The sequence below is a fragment of the Amphiprion ocellaris genome, chromosome 2 (genome assembly GCF_022539595.1).
Source record: "Amphiprion ocellaris isolate individual 3 ecotype Okinawa chromosome 2, ASM2253959v1, whole genome shotgun sequence".
In the NCBI taxonomy this organism is placed as follows: domain Eukaryota; kingdom Metazoa; phylum Chordata; class Actinopteri; family Pomacentridae; genus Amphiprion; species Amphiprion ocellaris.
The window spans coordinates 21,603,883-21,618,961 of NC_072767.1; the positions used below are offsets into that span (position 1 = coordinate 21,603,883).

General features: G+C 40.5%; 1 protein-coding gene across 6 annotated transcripts in view; it reads left to right on the top strand.

Moving 5' to 3' along the window:
• fcho1 (FCH and mu domain containing endocytic adaptor 1) overlaps window positions 1-15,079 on the top strand; it is a 70,093-nt gene that overhangs the window by 48,102 nt on the left and 6,912 nt on the right. For 5 of the 6 annotated variants that reach the window (XM_023293940.2, XM_023293941.2, XM_023293939.3 and 2 more), the window contains 12 exons: window positions 799-992; window positions 1,594-1,618; window positions 1,793-1,849; window positions 3,480-3,534; window positions 4,805-4,929; window positions 6,600-7,661; window positions 10,253-10,359; window positions 10,918-11,107; window positions 11,230-11,344; window positions 12,310-12,465; window positions 12,544-12,676; window positions 13,322-13,518. In XM_023293940.2, coding sequence (XP_023149708.1) covers window positions 799-992; window positions 1,594-1,618; window positions 1,793-1,849; window positions 3,480-3,534; window positions 4,805-4,929; window positions 6,600-7,661; window positions 10,253-10,359; window positions 10,918-11,107; window positions 11,230-11,344; window positions 12,310-12,465; window positions 12,544-12,676; window positions 13,322-13,518 — 2,416 coding nt within the window. The remainder of the gene's footprint in view (window positions 1-798; window positions 993-1,593; window positions 1,619-1,792; window positions 1,850-3,479; window positions 3,535-4,804; window positions 4,930-6,599; window positions 7,662-10,252; window positions 10,360-10,917; window positions 11,108-11,229; window positions 11,345-12,309; window positions 12,466-12,543; window positions 12,677-13,321; window positions 13,519-15,079) is intronic. The other variant, XM_023293943.3, reaches the window with a different exon arrangement.

The window sequence follows — 15,079 nt, forward strand, 5'->3', positions numbered from 1 at the left end:
ACCAATTTGTCAGCACAAATGCCTGCATTCATGGCCTCATTAACTGTAAAGCCAGACAATTATAAAGATCTCATGTTTATTAACACAAGTGCCTCAGTGCCTCCTCCCTCTTTATGCATTTGAGACAAAGTCAGGCTGAACCGAGCTGCCTGCCATCCACCACCATGGGACATGAATGAATTGCACTAATACTCAAATCCTCCATGTCCTGACTGATCAGCTCTGATCATTTACCAGTGGTAGAACTCTCCGTCCCGACAGATTTGACATAACTCTTTCTGCCTTTCTCGTCCTCCCGTTGAGCCCCCCGCCTAGCTAGAATCTACAGTGCACATTCATTAAAGACCCTCAAGGTGAAGATAACACAGGCTTGAGTAGCGGAGTGAAGTCCAAGGAGAAGAGGAAGGGGAAATGACTTTGCAGCAGGAAGTGGTGGTTCAGCTCTGCAGCATCCTACACCTCCAGGAAACTCTGCAGTGCTTCTGCCTCTACTTGTGTTTTGCATGTTTGTGTTTCTCTATTGTTCTGATTTAATCATTACAATGAATCAAATTCTGTGTTTTGTCTTCAAGGAAATCAGCATTTGTCTAAATAGTGATATTCACTCAAACTTGAACCAGCTGGTTTGTTATGTGCCCAAGGATTTTTAATACGATACCACATTTACCTTAAGCTAAAAAAGTCCCTCTCTTTCTTGTCACCAATAGGTTTTCCTTTCTTGAAACACCAAACACCATGATTTGTCCTCCATGTTTACAATATGAGCTTGTTTTCCTTGACCCTCCTCTCTCCCTGTACGCTGTTCTGAGGAAAAGGAGAACAACTTCTACTCTAGTGATTCAGATTTCGATGACGAGGAGCCAAAGAAGTTCCACATCCAGATTAGACCAGTGGCCAGCAGCAATCGCAGCAACTCTGTAGCCACAGAGAAGGAGCTGAAGGCTACCGTGGGGACGCTCACCCTGCCGCCCAACAGAGCAGCACGACAGCAGGTTGGTTGTTTTGGTGTTTTGTTGACATGAGAAACAAAAAAAGCGACATTCGTAGCATTTGCTTGTTGCATTTGTAAGTATAGAAGGATAAAGATTTTAACAAACCCCATGAAAAGACTAAAACGACCAGCATTTTGATGCCGCTAACAAGTTCTGACTGTAAAACCAAAGACAGATACAGTTCATTACTTAATGCGATTGGTTTCTATGAGTTACGACAATTTCATCAGTGAGCCGCGATGTTGCATTTAATGACACGTTAATTCTTTACAATGAACATGAACAACTTTAGTTATTTTGAGGTTATTGCACTTACACTGTCCTGCTGCCCCAAATACTTAATAATGCAGTAGTACTACAAATGCCCTTTGTTTACTAAAAACTACACTATGTTTCAAGAAATTACTACTTTTTTGTTTCCTAAGCCATTGGGGTTGGTACAGGGTATGAAAGCTGGGAATTATTAGGAAACTTGAAAAAACTTTGTTGGTCTCTTCATGGGATTTGTTGACCATAATATAAACTATAGCACAACTACAGCTTTATCTTTTACCCGAGTCCAGTATATTGAACAATTGTGCCTCCCTGTCTTTACTTTCAGGTGTCAGTGAAGCGGCATCTCTCCAGTAAGTTCAGTCCAGTCAGCTTGGATGTCTGGTTTTGGAGTAAATGTCTTCTTAATGTGCAGCAGATCTCCTTCCTGTGACATAAAGAAAGAGCAAATATCCAGTATTGTGTATTTTGTGCACTGCAGTTTTGAAAATCTTGATAAGGTTAAATCTTGTGTTGCATCTCTGCAGGAAACTTGAGTACTGCAGGAGGCCGATCAGAAGAAGGTGAAGCTGCCTCCCACAGGGGTGAAGTTTCAATTCAAACTCTTCTCTTGTCTTTTACTTTGCCTGTTGTTGTGCTAAAACACTGTAGTTATATAAAAATTAACCTGCAACTACTTTATTAATTTACTGATTTAATGATTCTTTGCATGCAGTTTATGATTGCATTGTGTCTTTAGGTCTTGAAATGTTATTTGGATGAAAGTAATAGTTTGTAGCTCACCTTGGGCTCTGGGAAACTTTGCAAGAGTGTTATGATAAAAGAGTTTCTAACTTTAATATAATACCTTGATAAAAGCAGCATTATATACTGTTTTTGTTACCACAGTGGAAGATGCAACAACATTTAGGCAATTAAAGTTCAGATCTTTCTTGAATGATAAATATAGGATGGCTATAGCAGAAATTAAAATCTGTTGAGGTAGTTTAGATTTTCAAAAGCCTCTGAGATTCTCACACTTTGCAATAAATTGCAAGTATACAACAAAACAAAATGTTATGCATTGAGTAGTGTTAGCATCTTTTGTTGGCATTGGTATGTAGCAACGCTTGCCTGGGTTTCTGGGTTCATTTGCCTAAAATCCAAACTATTTCCAAACAGCACTCCTTCTGTTTTGTTTATCCACTAAAAACCAGTCACGAGACTCTGCACTTGTCATTTTTCTTACACAATAACAAAGTGCTGTTTAACTAGAGGGAATGAGACGAGTAAGGAGAAGACAACAGTGCTGCGATTGAGTGAGGGAGGACTGCTGCAGTGTGTCAGTACTCGAGGAAATGCAGCGAGTATTAGTGTATCAATACTGTGCAAATGAGTACTGAAAGAAACAATGTGTACTGACAATCAATATTTTCCATTGTACAGGTCTTTTTCGGTGTTTTGTGACTTTCAAACTTAAGATAAATGACTTGTTAAGAAAATACTTCTATCGGTAGTAAAAATTATTATTAGTTGTGGCACTTTCTGTATTTGTATGAGTCAGTACTTAAACAGCAAAAACATTGTGCATCTTCCAGCATTTACACTTGTCACGAGGGTTTAAAGTTCCCATCCCTTCATTTTATGTTGTTTGTAATCTGAAACAGTGAAAACCAATTCCCACACACCCTCACAGCCACATCTGTAGCATCAGTAAATGCTTTTGTGTCACATTTCTCAACCTCCAGCCTTCTTAGCCCCCGTGTTTCCCTCTTCACAACAGATCTCTTCATTGGCCGACCTTGGATGAACGGCCCCCCTCCATTAGTCACATCCTGTCCTCTGCTCGTGCCCCAAAACATGTTTTATCACCTACAGGTTCATTAGCTGTCACAAGGTTAGGCAGGAATGTGGGAGGCTACAACCTGCTGCACTCCAGCAGGGAGAGTCTCCCTCCTAAATCCAGAGGCAGCAGGATTAATGATCAGCACCTGATTAAAGCGGTTACTCTGCAGTGACAGCAGCGGTGGCTGGAGCTCAGTGAAACCGGGCTAATTGCTGGTATTTATCACCAAGAAGGTAATGGCTGATGGGTTTTTCCCTTATGTCGTCTTATCTCAGCCCATCCCGGCCTCCTCTCAGCGCTCTGACAAAGAACACCCTGCTGCTGATTAGTCTTGATTAGGGAACCTCCTCTGTGATTCACTGTATCTCTTTGTGTGTGATGTGTCTTAGCAGATGCAGAGCAGGAGGGCCTCCGCAGGTCCACCTCCAGCCCTGATCACAGCAGGTAAGATCGCTCTGCCCTTCTCTTCATCTCCTTCTTCTTATCTGTCTTGGAGCAGAGAGACATTTTTGGAGTTTAAATTGCACCATCAGTGGCCTTTTCAGCAGTTTGAAGCTCTTCAGGTTTTCCCCTCACAGTCTTTCTCTCCTTAATTTGTTTTTGGCCATCTTCTAGTTTTTCGTTCGTCAGCTCATTTCTCTCACTGTTATTTTTGCCTTTTTCACTTCCTCTGTAGCCCCGACAAAGCACCATGAATATTTTTGCTTTTACTAAACCAAGAAACAAACTGTAGCACCATTGGAAATGCTTGCACTATATGAATAAATAGGATTTTGACACTTAAAGCGAAAGCTATGAACATTAATCTGCTGCTGTAACATCCTTCAGGTTCAGGCTTTCCATCAGATTTTAGAACGTTGGCTGCAGGGATTTGCTTCTGTTCAGCCAAAAGAGCATTAATAAGGCCGAGCACTGATGTTTGTGATAATATCTGGTCTGTCTCACCACAAAAGCTCTGCTCTGTACAAACCAGTAATCTTATACACCAAACTGAGAAAAACAATTTCTTTCAAGCATTATCCATAGGAACGTTATTATTTTGAGGCAGAGAAGAATCTTCCCCAAACTATTGCACACTAATGGAGAATCAGAACAAGTTAATATAATATAATGTCCATCTACTGGATACTAGACTGCATTAATCAGCAACATATAGGCACTATCACTGTGTGTATTAGAGGTCAGAATACATCGTTGTTTTAGTTATAATTCAGTTTTCTTGTAGAATTTAGTAAATTTTGCTTTTAGCTTCTAATTATCTGACATTATTTCCTAAAATTTTATCAGAATTATGATTTCTCTCCTGCATTTCAAACTAAACTATGATAAACTGTTGTGTTTGTGTGATGTCCAACATATATTTAATCAGATATAAATTCAGCCTCAGATCAAAATTACACTAATTTAAAGAACGAACAATTAAGAATGCGAAAAAAAATTACCCTGCAGAAACACCAGATAACAGTATATATAGTACAAAGTTTTTTTCAGCATACAGTACATTTTTGCATCTATAGAAAACAACACTGTTATGCTGCTCTCTTTGTCTTTCTTCCTGCAGTCTCCCAGTGTCCTCCACTCTCTCTCACTTACACCCACACTTCTGTCCTCACTTCGCCTCCTTTTCATTAGTTTTTTGTCTTCTCTTCAGTCCCTCCATTATTCCTCCAAACTCCGTGATTTTCTTCCTCGTGTCCTCTCTGCTCTCCGTCAGGTTGAGTTCGACAGCGTCAGGCTCAGACAGCCTGTTCGGACCTCCGCTGGAATCGGCCTTCAAGTCCAAAAGCTTCGACAGCCGGGAGCAGCTGAGAGAGCAGAGCGCTTTTGGTGCTTCTGAATGTAAGAGAAGTTTTGTTGAAAGTATTTTGAATAATAATTTTGGAACATGTTTTTTTTTTTAATGTTAATATTAATACTGTATCGGCACAAACATTATACAGCCAGCCCTGATTATGAGTTGATTACCTCGTTTTTGTAATGACCTTAGTTTTGATGAATTGATGGAGTTTCTCTGGCAATTAGCATTTTTTATATTATCCATAGTGATTTATGTTGAACTTTCAGAATACGTATAAATAAAAACCTAAACAAGATACATTGAAACACAGGTTACCATCCCATTACATCTGCAATAACAACAAATGAAAAACAAAGACTCAAAATGGTTACCAGACGAGCAAGTAAGGTGTTGTTTATGCATGCCTAAATATGTTGCACCTCTACTGCCCAGAGGCACTCATGATGCCTCCAGCTTTCCTGCTGTTGGAGTTGTGCAATGAGCACATAAAGGTATTTCAAATAAATTGTACACAGAGCCACATAAGAGTCACATAAAAGATGTTCTATTTGCAGCTAATTTGCTGAAGTAAAAACCAATGACATTTGAATAAATTAAGCAAATAACAAATTATGATAAAAAAATTAAAAAAAAAACGTATATAAAGTGTAATGAAGCAGTAGTAGACAGCTGTTTTAGCTGCATTTTTACTTTAAAAAGAACTGCACTTTGATTTATGATTGATTTTCTAATGTCTTTTTAGGGCTAAAATAACTACAATTTAACTAAAAGTTGCGTTTAACTTGTGTTTTAACTCAAATACCCATAAAGATATTTGCCAGCAGCCATTCTTCTTGGGCCAAATACTGCCAACAAAAAGCTCTGCCTGTACTTAGCCTGAGAAGTGATACTCAGGCCTTAAAATGTCCTCAGAGCACTCAACACACCAATCACTAGCATTTTCTTAAAAAAAAAAATAAAATAAAATAAAAAAAATAAAAAATTGTGAAAAAGAGGACTTTTCCCCCCATCAAAACAGAAAGCCTTTCCTTTAAGAAAAGACGAGTCACCTGATCAGTTTCTGAAAACTGTTGAAACTGATGGAAAGATATTATTAGACCTAGTCCTTAAAAATATGATACTTGAACTGTACTGGCCTATGTCGAGCATTAATGGAGCAGCCTCTGATCTTTTCCATCCCTTCATCCCAAAGCTTATCAGGTGTCTCAGAGCCATTCTCGTCTCCCTGAGCCTCAAGGTGATGACTGCAGGAGGTGAGCTCTGCATAGAAATCTATAAATTGAAACATTGGCCGTTTAAAGGAAGGAATTTAGAAAACAGCGTAGTCATAGCCTGGCAGGCAGATGGGTTTTAGACAACAGCTGGCTGAAAGAAGCACATTTCTTGCTGATGGGGAAGTCTCAAAAATGAGACCTAATGAGGTTCGATTCATACAAAGAGAACACCTGTTTTGCAAAGACGCTAATGACAAGTCCCTGAGTATAAACCTTCACTTTTTCACTTCTAATATCCAGAAAAACAGACTGCCTTATATTTGGACCAAAATGTTGATATTGTATTGCTGTTGTAACTGTGTTTTTGTTTGTCTGGAAACTTCAATGTACTGCTGCAGATCAGCAACATCTAAATCCATCTTTATAGGTTTTGAGGTTCCCTCTCAGATTTACTGCACTCTGCTGATTTCCTGTCGTGTGTTTATTGTGTTTGTCAGATGCTGCCTTTTCGTCCGACTCCTCCTCTCCAGAGAATGTTGAAGATTCTGGCCTGGACTCACCTTCCCATCAGCCCCTTGGACCCTCCCCTGAACCCGTGGGTTGGGCCGCATGGCCTCCAATGCCACAGAGTAAAGAACAGACGCATACACTGGGGCGACCAGTGGACCCTTTCCTCTCTGCTTTCCGGGACCCCTCCCCTGGACGCCCTCACCAGCAGGACGACCCTGCCAGCGTCTGGTCCGTCGCCTCTTCACGTCCCTCACGTGTCCCCCCAGAGATGGACACATCGATGCGTTTCCCTGCTTTCTCTCAGTCACTCCCCCCACCTGAGATGGAGTCGTCGGTGTGGAACTGCAAACACATCCCACCTGAGGACCCCTTCCTCGCCGCCTTTGAGAGGACTGTCACCCAGGAGGCTTTAAGCCTGTCTGACGCCTGGGCACGCCCGCCGCCTCGCCCCACCCAGGAGGGCAGAGGCATGGAGGTGCGAGGGGACCCGTTCTCCATCGCCCTCGCTGACACCAAGACACTCCCAACCCCTTCCTCTTCCTCTTCATCATCCTCCTCCAATCGTAAGGAGAGAGACAGGAAACGAGACCGAAGCCTCCCACCTCCAGTTTCTTCTGATGACCCCTTTGCAATCACGATGATTGGCAGCCCAACTCACCAGTCATCGCTGGCTGCAGCGGCTGGGATAATCCCTCCACACAGCAGCAGCAGCAGTGGTTCTGCCAGCAGCAATAGACTGGGACTTGATGTTAACACGGGCTCTTTGCCATCAGCTCAGCCAAAGAAAGAGCTGATTCACTGGAACTCTGTCCACAACCCGTTCAGTGAAGGTGTCGGCTCCAAATCACAGGAGGGAGGCGGAAAAGGAGAAGGAGGAGCTGGAGGAGAGAGGAGGAGAAACAGATCATCAGAAAGCGAGCCGCGCAGGAACGCCCCTCCCCTCACGAGGCATTCAGGACCCCAGGAGGATCTGTGCTTTTCAACAGACAAAGATCAAGACTGTCTGGATCTGAGCACTCAGATATCCTGCAGTATCAGCTCTCACAAGGGTACTGACCTCTTCTTCTTTATCTGGCATTTATGTTTGACCTACTATAGATTCTTACATAAAAACCTGGGGACAAGCAAGAATGAAAATAACATACATGTAGACTTTTATAGAAACTTAGATCATTAATTAACTATAATGTACATTTCCCCTACTCTACTTACTAAAGTAAACCGCTTGAGTCATACTTGTGGGTCACTGCTGTCGGAAAAGATAATTTTGTGAAAAGCCAAATTTATTTTTACACCTTCAGTTTAATAGCTTCATTCAGTCTTTGATGACAACTTGAGAGAAATATGAAAGAAGGTGGCCTTCAGATGCTTTCTAAGCTATTTCTCTAGTTTCATTACAAAGTCTGAGAGAAATACGGGATGATAAATTCTTCTCAAAGCATCCAGAGTAGTTCATTCAGCAACAATAAACAAAAACAGAGCAGCATTATTTATGCATCTATATTGCAGCTCCAGCTCACATGTAATAAGCATATATCAGGAGCTAAAGGGACTCCTGAATTAAACCAGTAACCCAAGACTAAACTCTTCCTCCAAGGAATAGTTTAGTCCTTTATAAAATGCAGAAAAGTTCCCACTTCTGTTCTGCACAAATAACTCATTCTGTGGATCAGTGTGCTGATTTCTAACAAAAGCACACCTCTGCACCCAGACAGTTTTGACTTTTTAATTATTCAACATGAAGCCAAATCTTTTCATCAGGGGGCTGTTTGGTAAGCTGTTCATTAAGGCCTCATTGAGTTAAATAAATCTTGAAAAATTGAAACTGCATATTAAACGACGATAGATTCATTTTTACAACGGAAAGGTCAGGGTGGGGAAGGTTTTTTTTTTTCCAGTGTGGTACTGGCTACACCCACAACACTTTTGTCTTGCCTCACAATAATGGTGCCTTACCTCTGACGCACAGAGACAGACTGGGCTGCGTTATGATACAATATCATGCGTTACGTTGTTGTTTACGTGAGAGTTGCCTTCAGCTGTAGCAGCTCAGGTACAGGTCTACTCCATTACATATAGAAAGGAAACTGTTTCTGCTGCTGAGACAGATTGTATGGTTTCATGTGTGCAGTGATGGTTTTGCAATGCAGCTATGGTATTCCTAATCTTATGTGGTATGTTGGAAGGATATAAGTCATTTATAGCACTGCAAATTCAAGTAATATCAGCATCTGTAACATAGACTGAACCACAAATAGTAATATCTAGCCACAGCTTCACCAGTTAGAGAGACACAGAGCAGCTCATACTGCCTGAGATCAGACTTTTAAAACTAGTTTTTCATAGGACCTGCAGCTTTTCCCATAACTGGGCATATATTATAACTGGAGCAACACTGTAAGTGTTTATATGGATCAAAAGAAGGGACCCTGGAGTAGAGTCACTTCACCTTCATGTTGAAAGGAGTCTGCTGAGGTGGTTTGGGCAATCTGATTAAGATGTTTTCTGGGTACCTTCCTTTGAAAGTTTTACAGACATTTCCAACTAGGAGGAGACCTCAAGGTGGACATTGAACTCACTGGACAGATTATATGTCACATCTTGCCTGGAAAAACTTTCGGATCCCCCAGGTTAAAGGGATGTCTGACCTGCTTAGCCAGCTGACACTGTGTGTAGTCTGGATGAGCAGAAGAAAGTGACTAGATGGATGGGGGTGATTCAGAAAGAAAAAAATCTTCCTTGTGACCTTTTGGTGCTTCGTAGACTCTCAGTTAATTGTCAATTAACTGAGTCATCAGTCTGATATTGAAATTAATCTGGAGTTGATTTGATAAATAATTTAAATCAATTGCCAAAATAATTGCCAAATCTATTGGGCCTGATCATTTAAATTTGTGTTTTATAAGAGAAAACTAAATATTCCTTATAGTATTTTGAACAACTAACAGAGGAAATGCTATATTAGACTTAAATCTCCAGGTGACATTTCATGGACACACTGATGTTACCGTTTTAACTTATCAAGCAAAATAAAAAATATTGGCAGATTAACTGAAGGAAGATAATCATTTAGTCACAGCCTCAAGTGATTTTGTTCAAATTAGAGTAATAAGTTTTATTATAATTCTAATTTCATGTTTGATGCCAACGTTTTAAGTAGATGACAATGGAACTCATTTCTGATGTTCACTTCAGTGCTATTGGCATTTACAAAACAAAAACTATGGCTGTGAATGAACCAAACTGTTTCCCCACACATTACCGACCACTCATGCTCAGTTATGTATAACCTCCATCATATCATACATTTATATTAATTTTAGCTGACTGATTGAGGACTGACAGTGTGTTCAAGTGATCAACACTGTGTGGGATTTGTTTATTTCTTTCCTACTAGGGAAGAAAATCTTCCTGAAAAAGACACCAACAGGACGGAGAATCTCTCAATTAAACCAATACAAATAAAATGTTGTTATATTTGGTGCCAGCGTGTTTTGGCAGTCTGGTATTTACAGATTGTCTCTGGCTGCTCTGAACACAGCTTTTGGCTGGTTGAAGAGGACATCTGTCTCTTATACTCCAGTTCAGTGTGTGATTCAGATCTGCTTTGAGCCATTTTGTGTGTTTGTGTCTTTGTAAGGTTCCAAACACAATTTTAGGCAAGACACGGCTGAAGTGGTCGCAGCTGCTCCTCAGAGAGCCGCCCGGGCCAAGAGGTCTTCAGGCCGACTCAGCGGCTGTGAGCGAGTGAGTATCAGTTACGAGTTAACAGCTCAGTAGATTCATATTCTCCTATTATTATGTTTTTATGATCATACATTTATCTGACTTAATTATTACTTTGGAGTCATAACAGCACAGCCTTTTTAAATATTGTAGCTTTATTCATAAAATCTCCCCTGTATTTTTTTTAGAGGGCTTTAAAACTGGAGACGAAACTTGTCACAGTGATTGCATATAATAGTTGTCTGCAGGTGTAAAACCTTTTAACTGAGGAAAGCTGATCATTTACTGAGTGAAAAGAAAATGGAAAGCTCTTTCCACCCACTCCAGTAGTTTTATAATAGTGTAAATATTACCTTGCTGATGAGCATGTCGGGTTCTTAAAATGTTAAAATTGTAAATATATCACCAAATGTCTTTTTTAGTATTGTGTTGGGTTTTTTTTTTTTGTATAATATGACCATATTGTGATATGCAGCTAGAATTACGGTATCTACTTATTATCTACTTATTGTCAGTGTATGATCAGGTGGAAGTATCATCCCATGAGAATACTGTTAATATGGCCCCCGTGTGTTTCAGTCTCGCTCACTGTGCTCCTCCCCGCTGCCGGAGCCCAGCCCATCCCTCACCTCCTCCTCCTCCTCCAGCCCCAGTGAGTGGGGGCCTCAGGCCAGCGAGTGGGGGGCCCAGAACCGAGCAGCCAGCCCTGCCAGGCCGGGACAAGTCTCACCGCTGCCCTACCAGCACCAGGACCACCAGCCGAGACAGTGTAAGACAAATGAGCACATTTCTGAAATCTCTTAGAGGTGTTATATATTTTTCTGAAACTGTTCCTTTAAACGTGACTGATTTTATAGTGACATCATGACTCCCTACATTTGTTCTCCACAGTACACCTGTCCAGAGGTCCCAGTCCCATTTCCCTCAGCACACAGGAGGCCTGGCCAGTCGCAGCGGCCATCACAGAATATATCAACGCCTACTTCAAAGGTGGACAGCACAACCGGTCAGCATGATGCTTACTCTTCACAAAATTAACAGGCGTTTTGTATATTCCATGCTGTTAATCCCCTGAAGCCCAAGCAAGTTTATGGGTATTTTTTGCTCCTGTTACATTTTCACTTGCTGTGAAAGAATTTTTTAGTCTTGTCAAGTCCTGCATCTCTAAGGAAACAGTACAGAACTCAAAGATGTCTTCTGTGCAGTATGATACAATTCTAATGCTGTAAACCATTAGAAAAAAAATTCTTTCTATGAAGATAACATTAAATGATTCAGAAATACAGTCTGGACATTGTTAATGTGGTAAATGATAACATGCTCAGTTTTTGCAACCTTAAATTAGGTGCTTTTTCTCTCTACTCTGCACTCCAATTGTTGAAAGATATTTCACCATGCTGAATGTATCCTCCAACAACTGGCACCCTGTTCCCCATTATACTGTTTTTGGCCATGCTCCATTCATTTTATTGCTCAAGTATGGTTTATTTTCCTCTCAGTCTAGTTAATAGATTTTCATACTTGTCCCTGGTCTACTCAGTGTAAACACATCATGCAGTTCAACAGAATTTCACAAAGTTTTTGTCATATGACAAAATGCTGACTACGTCATGGCTTTCTTGGTTATACTGAGGTGCAGATTTTATTATTTCTTAATATTTTACGCTCTTTAAGACATAGAGAATACAGTGAGTTTTTATGAAATACTTTGTTTGCCACTGGCACAACATTAGGTCATTGACCAGTGAAAGTTAAAAATCTGACAATCTGTTCTGTTTTCAGTTTCTTGCACTGATAAATTGAGTTATTTTGATGATGCCTTTCAGACCTGCCAATGGATTTTGGGTTGCAGAAGGTTGTCTGACATGTATGATGAACATTTGATGAGTGCTTGTTGACATACTGGATAAGAAATACACACTTTGTTAAATAAGCTTGGTCTGTGCTGTTTTTTTTCCCCTCTTTCTTCAGATGTTTAGTGAAGATCACAGGTGACCTGACGATGTCCTTCCCAGCAGGCATCACGAGGATTTTCACAGCCAACCCCAACGTTCCTGTTCTCAGCTTCAGACTGGTCAACATCTCACGGATCGATCACTTCCTGCCCAATCAAAAGCTGCTCTACAGGTCAGCTGCATTCTGCTTTTTGTGTTACAGACCCGTCCGCTCCTCTGTCAGATCTTTATCAATCTGTTGTGTCCACAGCGATCCGTCTCAGAGTGACCCAGACACCAGAGACTTCTGGTTCAACATGCAGGCGCTGCAGCTCTACCTGCAGAGAGAAGCTGAACTCAACCCCCAGGCTTCATACTACAACGTCGGCCTGCTGAAGTATCAGGTCTGGATTTAAAATGTGGAGTCTCACCCTGCAGTGCAGATATTTTCTGCTCCTCTCTGCTGTTATAATACAGTTAGGAGCTACACAGTGGTGTGGTGGTTAGCACTTCTCGCCTTGCAGCTAGAAGATCTCTGGTTCGCATCCCAGCATTCCCAGGGTCTTTCTGCATGGAGTTTTCATGTTCTTCCTGTGCATACGTGGGTTTTCTCCAGGTACTCCGGTTTCCTCCCATAGTCTAATATACTGAGGTTAATTAATTATTCTAAATTGCCCGTAGGTGTGGGTGTGATTGTTTGTCCTGTTTTAAGTTACTGTATTGTTTTTAAGTTATTTTCTTGTTTTTTTACTGTGAAGCACTTTGATCACCCTTTGGGCTGTTGTAAAGGGCTATGCAAATAAACTTTGATTGATTGATTGATTGATTAATCCAGCTTCTCATCCTCGTCATCATCCTTGGAAATTCTCTTCAGGGATTTTGGATCCTGTCATTTAAAAATTCTTCAAGATAGTAAATGTTCACATATTCATACTTAATTTCCAAATAACTGCCAATTAATTAAAATGTGCCAATTAAAGGAAAATTAGGATTTCTTTCAACAAATTATAATATATCTCATTGTACAGTACGCCTCGTTGTTTCCTCAGGTGTCGTCTCAGGACCCGGGTCGGGCTCCTCTGCTGCTGTCAGCTGAGTGTCAGCGGAGCGGCACGGTGACGCGAGTGTCTCTGGATTATCACTGCTGTCCTGCCACCGCTCCCTCCACACAGCTCACCGCCGTTCAGGTGCTGCTGCCGCTGGACCACACCGCCACAGACCTGCAGTGCCAGCCGCCCGCCTCCTGGTGAGCAGTGATGATGTGATGATGGAGGGATAATGAGTAGTTTCCTATAAGTGAAGCCTGTTATTTACCAGATGAAAGCAATCAAGAGCATTATTGTAATGCACAAAAGAATCATAAATAAACCATGTAGCGATGTGGAAGAAAGCTTAACTTTTTCTCCAAGCCAGAAAAGAAGACTGATTGGGTGCTGAGTTCATATTTTTGCTCAGTGTAACATTACATAAAACATGTAATCAAGTCCGGGCTGCAACTGAACATTATCGAGGTTCGTACAACATCTCACCTCCCTAATTGCCATTGTACAGTAGACCTGCTTCGCCCCTTGTTGTGATAGTTTCTTTCTGGCATATTATATACGGTAGACAGACAGACACAGCCAGAACAAGCTTCTCCTCCATTCTCTTGGCTCCCATCGTAATGATTCCTGCCTGTGTAACTGGTTGTCTGAAAAGAGGCAACAATGAAAACACAATCACCTTTCTGAAAAGTTCAAGAGATTATCAACTAGAAGTCACATGAGAAAGCCAGAGTGCTCTGACAAAGGGATGAATACACTCTCCTCATAGGAAACAGATAAAACGAGCACTACATTAATCCTTATCGAATATCAAACTAAATATGAGCTACATTTAATGTTTTTATTTAAATAAGTATAATGCAGGACTTGAGCAGCATGAATATATGTGATTGTTTTCACAGGTGAATTATTTACTATGCTTCATACAGACATCATTTTTGAATGTTTATATAGAACACAAATGTAGGTGAATAGGTTATTTTGTTTGTAATGAAACAGTGTGTAATAATCTCCTTCCACTGTCACTCTACTCCACATGAAGGCCACAGAATGATGGAGGCCTTTAAACACATCCTAATCCAGCAACATCTGTTTATTAAAACCAACATTATGTACTTAGATGGGTCAAGTCAATTTAAAAAACTGTTGGTGATACAATTAGAAAACTAATTGATTAGTGAACTGATAGGGTTAATAGCTACTAATAGTTTTGGTAATCAATTAAATTTGCAATAACACCAGCAAAAAAATACTGTTTCTGGAATTGCATTCACATCTGTTTAAATTCATGTTGCCATTTTGAGTTTGTACAATCAAAGTTTTGCTTCTTGTTGTCTTAAAATATATCTTCAGTCCTTTTTAAGATGTTCTCTGTGATTAGAAGATGCTGGTTCTGTGATGAAGTGAAGCTCCTCAGAGGAGCTCTTTTACTTCCTTTAGGTTTTTCTTATAGTAAATAATTTTATACCAGATATCCGTCTCTTCATATTAATCTTCTTCAGAGAAATGAGAGATAAAGTGTGGATTTGGTATCTTTGTGTACAGACTTTTGTTGCATCACTTTACAAATAGTTTCCAGAAACACTGTTTCCACAGTATTTTCTGACATTTCCAAAATAAACCCTTTGATCAAATCTACATCATATGATCCACATTATCTCAAACCTCTCTGACATCTGTGGAGCTTCTTAATTTTTTACTTTTGGTGTAATAATACAGAAACAAATCGGATTTTTCCAGAGACACAATCTCAGTTCATTCACC